This window comes from Ipomoea triloba, chromosome 12 (genome assembly GCF_003576645.1).
Source record: "Ipomoea triloba cultivar NCNSP0323 chromosome 12, ASM357664v1".
In the NCBI taxonomy this organism is placed as follows: domain Eukaryota; kingdom Viridiplantae; phylum Streptophyta; class Magnoliopsida; order Solanales; family Convolvulaceae; genus Ipomoea; species Ipomoea triloba.
In genome coordinates, this window is record NC_044927.1 from 18,429,560 (window position 1) to 18,442,275 (window position 12,716).

Genomic DNA, 12,716 nt, shown 5'->3' on the forward strand with positions numbered 1-12,716 from the left:
TCTGCCAATTTCTTTCTGCCAGCACATGTATTCTTCAATTTGATACCAATTATTTGACCGATATCATCTATATTTTAATTTTATTTTGTCTCTTCTAGAACCTAGGCAGCCACCCTATTGTCCCTAAATTATTTTCTACCGTAACTATATCTGATTTAATCCCAAACTGGCAAGGCAAACTTATCCTTCAAGATTTACCATGGAAATTGTGACAAGTGTCACAATTATTTACCATATGGTAATAATAAATTAATTAGGATGGATTATGGAATAAGTCTTGCAAGGAAGATTATAGGATAAGTCTTGATAGAAACTTACTCTTCAAGCTCCAAATTGAGACTGATCTCCAAGCATCCTCTTCCTTATCTTACAAGATATAATATATAAACTTACTCTCCAAGCTTCTTCATCCTTATCTTACAAGTTGCTATAAATAGAGCTTTGATCTTCCATTTTCCCATTCATTCCCATCTTGGCCGAAATATTGAGAGAGAAAGATTTCATCTTCATATTTGTGTTCAAGGAGCTCCATAGCCATTTTCCTACACAAGTTCTTCCATACTAGGTAACACTTTGATTTTATTCGGTTAAGAAGAGTAGAATCTTTTCCTAGAACTTGATTTTAAGCTAAGAATTCTTGAAAATATTGTTATTATGGTGGAAATTACTTAGGATCTTCGGTGGAAATTTGGAGGAAAGGATCACAACGATTCCTACGGTTTTAAAAGCTACTTGGAAGGTAAGAAATCCCTTAAGTTGGTTTTGTCACTTAAGATTTGATGATTGATAGTTGAGATAGGGATTTATGAGCCTTGTGTTGAAAAATATGGATATACTTACATATGTGTACTCATAATAATTATGGAGATGATAGGGTTGTAATGATCCTAAGAGATTATTATGGATATGAAAGTTATAGACATAAGCTATGATTAATTGGTGATTATGGATATGAAGGTTATAGACATAAGCTATGATTGATTGGTGATTATGGATATGAAGGTTATAGACATAAGCTATGATTAATTGGTGATTATGGATATGAAGGTTATAGATATAAGCTATGATAGATTAAATGGTGATTATGATAATGGAGGTTAGAGATATGAATATGATGATCTAATGGTGTAAGCCTTGATTATTGTTAATGATGTTTAGATGATGGGATTATAATAATCCTAAGGGATTATTATGATTATGATGATGAGAGTTGGAAATCTCTCTATTAGTGAATAAGTTATGATTTAAAGGAATTTTGAGTAGTGATGATATTATGATATTATTGAGGAAATAGTTGTTGAATGATTTTGGATTAGGGTTAGGCAATGACTTTACCTCTTAGAAATTTATACATACTTGGGTGTGTGATTTCCTCAAGTTATATTTCTAATGGTGTTGATGATGGTGGAAGTTGTTGATGACGGTAATGACAAGAATAACCATCTATTATTAGTTAATGGTGGAAACCATGATTATGGATTACCGATGAGGATTGGATTGTAATAGGGACTGAAATTCATGATAAGGAACAAGGTTAAGGATGTTGATATTAATGGTGCTATGAATCGGTTGATTCAAAAATGGTTGACTATGGGTTCGTACTATTATAACAATAGTATTGAGAATGGATATATGTAGTGTTAGTAGAATATATAAGTGTATAACTAGGTGGATAGATTTCAAGTATGAGACTTGAATATGAGGTATATCCAAAATGTTTATAAAAACTTACGTTGAAGAACGTATGCTATTTTGGTTGCCACAACCTTATTTTTGAGGAAAACACCGCTTTTAATGTGTGTGTACCTTACGTGAGAAAGATGAGAAAATGATGTTTGAAAAGCCTGCGGGTACTGAAAGTATTTTGAAAATCCTTCAGAGGCTAATGAGGTAGCCAATTTTAAGTATTGGGCTTGAATGAGAAATATGCCCAAAAGAAATGATTTGAGAAAGAAAAACTGAAGGAAGGATCATGTTTTCAAACCCTTAGTTTCTAAAGTAAGTTGAGGAGGACCTTGATTGACCCACGGGTGGCTTTAAGTGCCGTTGCCCAGTGGTCGTTATGTTATATTGTATGATTAGTTCATACTGCAGGGCGAAGTCTATTCGTCATTGTGTTACTTCAGAATCTGGGCAGGTGTCGTTTTAACGAACCTGGCGTCCAAGAGATCAGTGTTAGACCGGGTGATGACCACTGACCCCGAGTTCGATGATCCAAGTGGTCAGAAAGGGAGTTATGAGAATGTTCCAAAGGCCTCAAGCTTGCTAATATGAAACTAAGGAGGTTTTAAAGATGAGAAAAGGGTTACTCTGTAACGACCTTGAGAAAGAAATGATTTTGTCTCAAGAGACGTGTTTTAAAAACCTTTGTTGAATCTTGGGTGACCATGGATTCTCTTACTTAGCCGTTGTGCTAACTACACTTCAATGTGTTTTTCTTTTAACAGATATTGTCTAGCGTGAGCTCTGAATAGGATGGAAGTTGAGGTTGAGGTCTACTCTATCCTAGAATAGACACTCTGGAAGAATTATTTCCATATGTATTAAGTTGGAATATTGATGTGGTTATTTGATGTTGTAAGTTTAGCCTTAGCGTTTGGGTATAGGAGAGATACCTAAGCGTGGCGGTAACACCCAGTTTTCTGCTGGTTAGATGCTTCCGCAATGTATTATTAGGGATTTTGTAATAAATTCAAGATGTGAAAATTGGGGTGTTACAACATGTATAATTGTTGGTTTCAATTGATTTTGATTCCACGAACATATTTATGTGAACAATCCTTAATTTATATGTCGTTCTCTTATAACATATAATTCATGATTTGATAAAGATACATAACATACATAAATCATATACAATATGTACATAACATATTTAAATCATATATAATTGACATATATGTACGATGATTCCATGAACAGTACTTGTGTAAATATATAAACAGTAAGTACACCTTGATTCAATTGACAAGATTTCATATAAATTAATAATGCCAGTACATAAGTTTGATTTTGTATCCATATAAAATCATCATTAAAAGATAATTGAAACATCAATTACGACCATCGCAATCAACATTACTGCATATTGAATTATTGATTCCAAATCATCAACGATCACAAACCAAAACATACGGCAGTGGTAATAAATTAAACCCTATAATTAAAAATCCTCAAATATTATGAACCCTAATTTTAGTGATTAATCAATTTACAAGCAGGCTCTGATACCAAATGTTAATTAAAACCTTTATGCGCTTATAACTTGAATGCGGAAGCACAAATAACAATGAACCGCATGTAAATCAAATTAAATAACTAAACAATGTTCATGACCATGGATCTTTAATTAAAACAAGAATAAGGATAAACACTTACTTGATTCCATTGAAGATTTCTCTAACCTGAATAATCAAGAATGCTTACACTTACTTGATTCCATTGAAGATGTAATCTCTAACTTGAATAATCAAGAATGCTTCACCTCTCTGATCTGTATGCCTTAATCACCTCCTGATGATATGGAGACTAGAAAACTCAGAGACTAAAAACCTTATGGTCAGAAACCGTATTGTCCCTAGAGTTTTCCTAGGTATTTATAGATGTGATGAGAAACTCTCTTTCAAGAGGAATGGGAAACTTCCTTTTAGGAATAGAAATCCCTTTAGGAATGTGAAACCTCCTTTTAGGAGAACCCATATCCTTTTTCCATTATACATCTTTTAACTCTTATAAACTTAAATTTTAACAGAATGAGATTAGAGGGAGGGAATTTCACCCAATAATTCCGCCTTTATACATCACTAATCATCAACGTGAGTCCCTTATGGAATTACAACCTTTATTATATAAGTCAATGTTAGGAAATAATTATTTCTAACAACATTGTCTACCTTCGTGATAATTACAAAGACAACCATGGTTGTGTTCTATGTAAAAACTTAAAATGTTTAAAATATTTTAGAGAATCATGACTTGATATAATGTCTAAATTGAATGTGGATAGAGGTCCAAATATGAACCTATAAGAGCAAGGAAATCACGCTCACCTTTGTCTTAGATCGAAGTACGTAATGTACGTGATTAGGGGTGGGCACATTTCGGGTCAAACCCGAATTTCGCGGGTTCGACCCGGAAAAGGCATTGTCGGTTCGGATTCGACCCGATTCGGGTCCAACCCGATTAACAATGTACTAAAATGCATTTATTTGGTTCGGGCTCCGGGTCTAACATTTTTTGTTCGGATTCGACCCAAAATATATGGGTAGTATATAAATAGGGAACTTAGGGTTACAGACTGCATTCATCTACCACTTCTGATTCTTCTCTCTCGCACTTCCCCTCTATCTTCTTTCTCTACAACTCTGCCCCTTTCTCTCTCAAGACTTCTCCTCTCTTCTCTAGTTCTTGCTCTCTATATCTCAGATCTCACTCACCTCAGGGCTCAGTATCTCATCCCTCACTCTCTAATCTCTATGTCTCTCATCTTCTCCGGTCTCCGCCGCTCAGAGCCTCAAACTCCGCCTCTCGCCTTTTACAACGTAGATCTGGGAGATGGGCTTAGACTCATCAACTTCTCCAGTGACCAATAGTTTGCTATTCTCCTTCGAGGTAAATGCTAAAGCCGTTAACACTAAGTCTCTAACAGGTAGTTTATTAGTTTTTTTTTTCATTTTTTCTAGAAAATTTATGTTTTAACTGTGTTTGGAAAATTTTCTCAGAGTCTCCGGCTCTCAGTCGTCTCTCACTCTCAAGTCTTGCCTCCGGTGAGTCCCCTTTGACCTCTGGCTCTCTACAGATCCGGGAGATCTCCATTGAGGCTTCGAGTTCCTAGACATCTCTAGGAGAAAAAAAGGTAATTTATTGTTATTTTAGTTTTTTTTTTCTCAGAGAATTAAAATGTTAAAACTTACAAAGTTTTCTAAATTTTTTCCTTTTGTATGAATTTAACTAATATTTGTTTTTTTTCCTCAAAATTTGTAGTTCGTATAAATTTTTTTCAACAAAAAATTATATTATAGTATTTTTAATGTTCTTCTAAGGTTTTTATTTATATATTTTTATTAGTCAGTGTTTTTCACTTTTTTATTTATAAATTTTTATTTTTTTTGTTTTGTTTTTTCATTTTTTCCTAGTAAATTAAAATTAACTATAATTTGTATTGGGGACTTCGGAAAAAATTTGAATGTTAAACTATAATATTTTTTGGGATTCTCTGTTAATTGCCAATACTAAAACTAAAATAGTAAAAATATATTGTAAATCTTTTGTTGTTGTGTCATCCTTGTATAAGTTTTTGCTGTTACTCCAAAATTATGTGGTTTTACCAAGATAGTTTCCTACAAACTATTAACTTCTAAAACAGCAAATGTTAGGTTTTAGTCAAATAGTTAGGTTCAATGAATTATCCAATATGACATTATTTTATTGCAAAAGATAAACCATTGAAAGAACAGTTTAGGTTTTATATGAATTGTTTCTAGTGTTTAAACATGGTAGTTTTACGTCAGTAAATATGGTTCAGAGTTCAGACTACTGGAAGTTTTACATTGGATAGTTTTGTTGATGTGCCCAATTGGTAACTATATATTCTGTAGTTATGCAATTATGCCATTTTATTGTATGCTATGTTAGTTTTATTTTGTGTAGTACTACTAATTTTAACTCTCTGTTTCACTTCCAGGGTTCCAATCAACAAGTTGCTACTCTTCTTGAATTTATGACAATAGTCCAGACTTCATTAATTGTTCATAGTCCAGACTTCATTAATTCCAGATCATCCTACAAAGGTAAGGGTCCTCTATGGCTCTATCCATGCTCCATTATAAGCTCTATGAATTTATGAACATACTGTTAATTGTTAATCTTAATTCTTGAATTTATGACTTTTGAATTTACTTTGCTTTTATGAGTTTATATTATTATATGCCCCCTAAGTTTTTTAGTTTGCATGCTTTTAGATTTTTTTATTAAGTAATTTTCAATAATGATTTTTTCTTTTATCAATTTTATTAGTCTTTTAGGTGAGTGGATGTGTAAGAGGGTATCCTTACACCGGATATCGTTCTCACAAGGATTGGCGATAGGAGTAGAGCATTAGTGTTCCAAGCATAAGATACTAATGTTCCTCATGGAAATCTAGCCAAACCGAAGTGTTGATTTGGATACAAACACAATCAAACAACACACTATAATGAAAACAAATAATAAGACAGGTGAGGTAGATAAGAACTAAAGGTAGGTCAAGATAGTGAAACCAAATTGGGGACCAAAAGATGATAGATGCCATATAACAATAGGGAAGCCTTTCCCAAGGTCATCCCACACTCCTAGAACATTCAAGGACATTCCCATGACTCAAGAATGTCTAAGAGGCATTTCATCAAACACTTTGTGTTCATAACATCACACACTCCCTTTTTCCCAAAGGTGAAGCATGGTTGATCAACTCCTTGAACTTAGGCTAGGTTGTCACTACCTAATCGAGACTCAAATAATCATGTCAATCAACAACATCAAAGTCATGTCTCAAATTTTCTTAACCAATTCAAAATCATCAATCAAATACCTAGCCTACATCCCTACCTCCCTCCAAGGAGACTTAATCACACATAATCATAATGAAAATATCACAATATTCATAAACAACAAGGAACTCCATAACAAACACAAGATAAAAAAATCAAAGCAATAAAATAAGAAAGTAAATTGCAAGGAATGAAATAAAGAGAAGAAGAACTTATCTAGTGAAAATGGATATGAAATCCTTGAAATCCAAGTTTAAATGCTACAATACAAGCTTCAAAAATGTTTAATAACCTAAATATAAGTCTAATCTAACCCTAAAATATGAAAAGAAAGAGTAGAAAATAGCTAGGGTTCTAAGATGGGTCGGAACTATGGAGAAATGAGTGAAAACCCACTTAAATAGGAGTAGGGGCGTGCTGAAAATCTGCAGATCTGAGGTCCTCGACGTGTCGAGGACTTGGATCGACGCATCGAGCTAATTTGGATTGAAAATAGTGGCATTCTGCCTATTCTCGACGCGTCGAGAATCCTCTTGCGACGAAGGTCCGGCTTGCAAGCTGATTTTGACCCTTTTCCTTTCTGATTTAGACTTTGATGTCTTCATGAAAGTTTTAGCCCTTCGAGTCGTCTTTCTAATGGTTCAAGAATCACTTCATTTGGACTTTTCCAGGCCGAGATATGGTCAAAATACTAAGACGTTGACGTGCAGTGCGAGAATTGCAACACTTTGATCTTTTGCTTCCCTTTTGTTTTGGTTTGCCAAAATGACCAACACCATTGAAAATACCACTCTAAGACTTCCTTGGGAGTGTTGCGTCCATCTCCATAGCTTCATATTTGGTCTCCATTTGACTCCAATGCCCACCAAAATGCATGAAAATGATCATCTTTGCTTCAATGCTTTCCACCTCATACTACTTGCAAAATAACACAAATAAACACTAATTCTCATGAAATTTGGAATGATCTATAAACATAATGACTTAGTGAAAGGGGGAAAAATATAGACAAATAAGCACTTATCAATGTATGCTAGGATACTTTTATTAGTTTCTCCCTAGAATTTTAGAATGCATATTTAAATTGGTAATTTGATATGCTCAGTTATTGTCTTTTTTATAGTCTAATGTTTTTGTTTACTATATCAATAATGAAGTAACTTCCATGCATTATATTTAAACTTTAACTTGTGCTTTTAATTTGTATCAAGTATCGTAGCATAATTAGCATTATTGAAATTCATATATGAAATTTCACAATTAACTATTTTTACTGTTGTTTCTTGTAGGGGGTTCATACAAACGAGTAGGAGATCACTGGATCAATTTTGCATAGGGGAGCAATAGCTTTTTTCCTTAATTTTATTTCGCTATGCTTTGTTTAGTTTTTTCTTTTTTGGTGATTGTAAAATTGTAATTAACTAGATAAGGTATTTTGCCCTTCTGTGTTGTCATGTAAAATATTGTATTTTTTATTGTTTTGCATATTTTAATTTTTTTTAGATTGGATTTTCAATTTTAGGTTTGCTTCCAGAATTTTATTGCTAAAGATGTAAAATTTCACAATTTTCAGAGCTTTTAGAACAATGTTACAATTTCGGGTTCCCCAAGCCCGAACCCGACCAAATCCGAACCCGAAGCACCCGAACCCGAAAAATACTCGAAGATTTTCGATTCGGTTTCGGGCTATAAAAGAGGATACCCAAAATAGTTTCGGGTGACCATTATGAGCGCGGGTCGAACCCGACCCCGACCCGTGCCTACCGCTATACGTGATGAATTAGTTGCAACCATAATTGCCTTTGATCTTGAATGTTGTGAGGTCTAAATCTAGATTTTGACAGCCAGACAACCATCCATGTTTCTTTGTGTTCGTAAACATTGATAGTCAGGGTTGTTTACTTGTTTCTCTGTGTTTGTGGACTACCATAGTTATCAACAAAATAACTAACCACGATTGTCAAGCAATATTAGGGGTACTGATAGAACAGTTGTTATACCGTGAACCATGGTCCATAATGCATTATAGACCATGGATCATGGCTGATACTGTAGTTGTGTTGAAAGAGAACTGCAGTTGCGCAGAACAGAGGCCGTGTCATCCGTCTGAAATTGCAGTTGTGTTGAACGGATGCTGTAGTTGTGTTGAACAGATACTGCAGTTGTGTTGAAAGGATACTGCAGTTGTGTTGAACGGATGAACGCTCTCTGTTCCGCGCAAGTGCAGTTTCCTTTTATCTTTTCAACACAACTGCACTATCCATTCAACACAACTGCAGTATCAGTCATGATCCATGGTCCACAATGCATCCATGGTCCATCGTCCACAATGCATCCATGGTCCACAATGCATTGTGAATTCAAGGTCGTGTCATCCGTCTTAAATTGCAGTTGTGTTGACTGATACTGCAGTTGTGTTGAAAGGATGAACGCGTAACTGCAGTTTCCTTTTATCTTTTCAAGACAACATTGTGAATTGAATCATGTGCTCCATCAATGCATTGTGAATTGAAGGCCGTGTCATCGTCTGAAATTGCAGTTGTGTTGAACTGATACTGCAGTTGTGTTGAAAGGATGAACGTTTATCTTTTCAAGACAACATTGTGAATTGAATCATGTGCTCCATCCAACTAAAAGTCTAAACTGATAGTTGGACTGCACATATTATATATATGAAGTGAATTGAATCATGTGCTCCATCCAACTAAAAGCTTGGACTGCTCATATTATATGGAGTGAATTGATACCAAATTGAATCATGTGCTCTATCCAGCCTAAGCTGATAGTTGGACTGCACATATTATATTTATATTTATGCTCACATTGTGGACCATGGTCCACAATATAATTTGCGCTGATAAAATCTTCTAAAAATATTTTTTTAAAAATAATTTTTTCACCTAAATTTGAAGTTAGCACAAAAATGGTATATATGTATTTGTTAAATCAGCACTTTCAATTCCACGTAAGCTTAACTTTTGCACCGATAATTACTAACTCAATTACATTTTTTTTTTACCAATTTAAGGAGTATATATCGATAAAAAAAATCAAATTAGAAACTCAATTACATTGTTGGCTCAATTTAATATGCTTATTTCATCCTTAACTCTTTCTAAAATTTGTATGCTTCGCAAAAGGTGGAATCCCCAACTTCAAGGGTCCCGGCGCTCTGACCCGACAGAGTATTTAAGAGGATGTAAATCATGGTAACTCAACTGAGCACAAAAATTAGCGCACAAGGAGCCCTCACTTTTGAAATCTTAACTTTTTTACCTAAAATTTGTATACTTGCATTACAAATGGTCGGCTTGAGGAATATGCTAGAATTGAATTTGTAAAATAATAGTTCTCACATTTGACTATGCAAATCTGTCACTCTCTCTTTCTCTCTAAAGTTTCACCGCTCAGCTCGCTATAGTGGCATCATCAGACATTATATTGTTAAAGCAATTCATCACTCCTTTTTCCTCCCCTCACTTTATCTCTCTTTCAAGATTCCCCCTTCATACTTAGCTTACCCGTCCCTCTCTTTCTCTCTCTGATCTGCTCCCATTCCCATTTTGCCTAAAAAATAAACAAGTTGAGCCACCTATTATTGATCTATCGAGTGTTTAGAACATGCATGTTTAACCATTCTAGTGCTACATATTTAATTCATGGCTAGCAGTCATGAAGTACTTAGCCGTATGCATGGCACTACTTTCTTCTCCCTCTCCCTCTTCTGCTTTCTACTTATTATCGCCATGGCTGAGAGATCATCGGTCCAAGCTCATCTCAACAACACCAATATCTCATCATCTCCTGCAAGATCGAGGGATTCTGATCAAGAAAACCCAAAGAGAGAAGGTGTTGATGATAGTATTTCTTCTTCATCTTCCTCATCCATATCAATGGGTAGAAAGGGAAGGGTTCATAATAACAACAACATTGATGGGTCATCACCATCTTCTTCATTTTCTTGGAGAGAAGGCAGATCCTTGAATGCTAGTGCCCATGCAGTTCCCAGTGGTCCAAACCCTATTTCCAATAGGTAATATGATGATGATTCAGCTAGCTAGCTGCTGCTGCACTCTACTGTATGCGTATTGTTCCCTAGCTAGCTAGCTTGAATTAGTAAAACCATTGCCATTTTCTACACTTGAAGAAGATTAATTTGGGTTTTCTCTCTCTCATATATATATATATATAGCATAAACATTTGTAATATGATCGATATGGGCATATGATTTTTTTGTTCTTACTTCTGGCTTCCATATATGATTTTACGCACACTTTCCCAATCATTTGGTAATGAAAACACACACGTTGTGGAACTAGGTTGTATAAGGTGATGTTTGATGACACCCATGAAATTTGGTAGAATCTATCATCATCATTCCATACATTGCAGATAGATGTTGGATTTCATGCACCCATTAATTATTGTTTCAACTTGGATGGTCTGATGCAACACCTCACTTCCCAAAAGCCAAAATAAAGCTGGTGAAGCCTGTCCCTTTGATTCTATCATGCGCAGGATGGATAAAGACAACTAACCTCTCTTTTCCTTAATATATATTTAATTATTATTATTATTATTATTGTTCATTCCCACCAAAGCTTGTTCACTAATTATGCAACAAAACTTGCAATAATCACTCACAAATTAAAACCCATAACTTTTTAATTAATTAATTTGTGACAATAATTAGCTTAGTGATTTAGGTGGCCGGGAAAATCAAGAAAGTGACATTTTCTTGATAGAATTGGTGTTAATTAGCAATTGTGATTTTCATTGTGGGGTTTTGAAATGAAAATAAAAATATAATGGAAAAAGGGATAAAGATCACTTTTTTTCTTTATATGATATGCAAAAGATTGAATTGACTAGAATATAACTTTTTGTTTCGAAAGTGTGGGGTGACATAATTTCTTAATATTGTTGCTTTTGATTGCTCTACTTTTGACTAAGCAAACTTCATCCCTATAGCTAGCTAGCCTTTAGCTGCCATACTTACCTGCATGAATTAAGCAACCAATTTAAAGAGTACTAAGCTACACAACATTCACATATATAGTGAGTTGTATGATTCTCCTGCTATTACAAATGAATAAAATTTATTTAGGATATATCTATTTGCACTGAGCTAGGCCAATTAAAAAAAAATAAAATATTAGTCATATTGATTTTATCTATTTATACTAGGTCAATTCAATTAATGGGGACAAAATGTTAGCAATATTAATTTTTTTATACGAAAGGTGATTTTGAATTTCTGATCTCTCTTATAGGATGTGAATGTACGACCACTCACACCAATTAAACTAGTTACATTTACGTTAAGTTGCTTCAAAGTTAATTAGATAAACTAGTTTAATGATTATGTCTGATCTTAAGATAATAGGGTGTAGAGTCGTCCGTCCAAACGACGAAAGTAGTAGTGAAAAAATGAAGTACGTATAAAAGGAACATAATGATCAACATCTGTGGGCTGTGGGGAGTAGTCTTTTTATATGGAGATGGTGTGTTAAGACTACTGCATGCAATTATGAAAAGTGAAAAATAAAAATAAAACAAATAAAGCCAATCAAGAAACACATTGTTTTGCGTGCAAAGTTACATGGGTACATTCAAATTTATGAACCGTAGATATAAACCATATATAATGGCATCCTAAGGACAAGTGATTATTAGTTTATTACACACACAAAAAAAAAATTAAAACTAAAAATTAAAAAAATTGTGCAAGTGTTAAGCCTTTAAATCAACTTTTTTGATAAGGTTGTTGAATAGTTGATATATATTGTAGATTGTATATTAACCATTTTTATTGAAATAATTGTGATTTAAGATTTGCTTTCAATAGCAAATGAAGTTTAATTCCTGCCACAAATATTGAGGGTTTAATTTTGAGTTAAGCTCTTTGTCTGTAAAAGTGTATAATTTGGTGTTAAGTTTCAAAATTATATACTAAATTGATTCGATTTTCTTTATCATGGATCTATGGACATGTTTATGCCAGTTAAAATATAGTATCACGAAGTTGAGAAACTTATATTATTTTCAAAAATTGTATTAACTTTTTGTTGGGAGTGGGTGGGGTTGGAAGGGTCGTTTTCAAAGAGGTGATTTAGGGAAATGGGGGTTTTTATAAATTTTGTTTTGGGGTAGAGCTAGCAGGGGAAAACCAACTGTGTGGGCATGTG

The 12,716-nt window shown here is 34.0% G+C and overlaps 1 protein-coding gene and 1 long non-coding RNA gene across 2 annotated transcripts; both read left to right on the forward strand.

Moving 5' to 3' along the window:
• Positions 1-4,346: 4,346 nt before the first annotated feature.
• Positions 4,347-8,092, forward strand: LOC115998662. Its single transcript, XR_004093942.1, has 4 exons — positions 4,347-4,611; positions 4,722-4,855; positions 5,684-5,789; positions 7,817-8,092. It is a non-coding gene; the product is annotated as an uncharacterized LOC115998662 (long non-coding RNA).
• A 2,094-nt stretch (positions 8,093-10,186) lies between these two features.
• Positions 10,187-10,564, forward strand: LOC115999472 (CLAVATA3/ESR (CLE)-related protein TDIF-like). Its single transcript, XM_031239318.1, has one exon. It carries the CDS (start codon positions 10,187-10,189, stop codon positions 10,562-10,564), a length of 378 nt encoding a protein of 125 aa, XP_031095178.1.
• Positions 10,565-12,716: the final 2,152 nt, after the last annotated feature.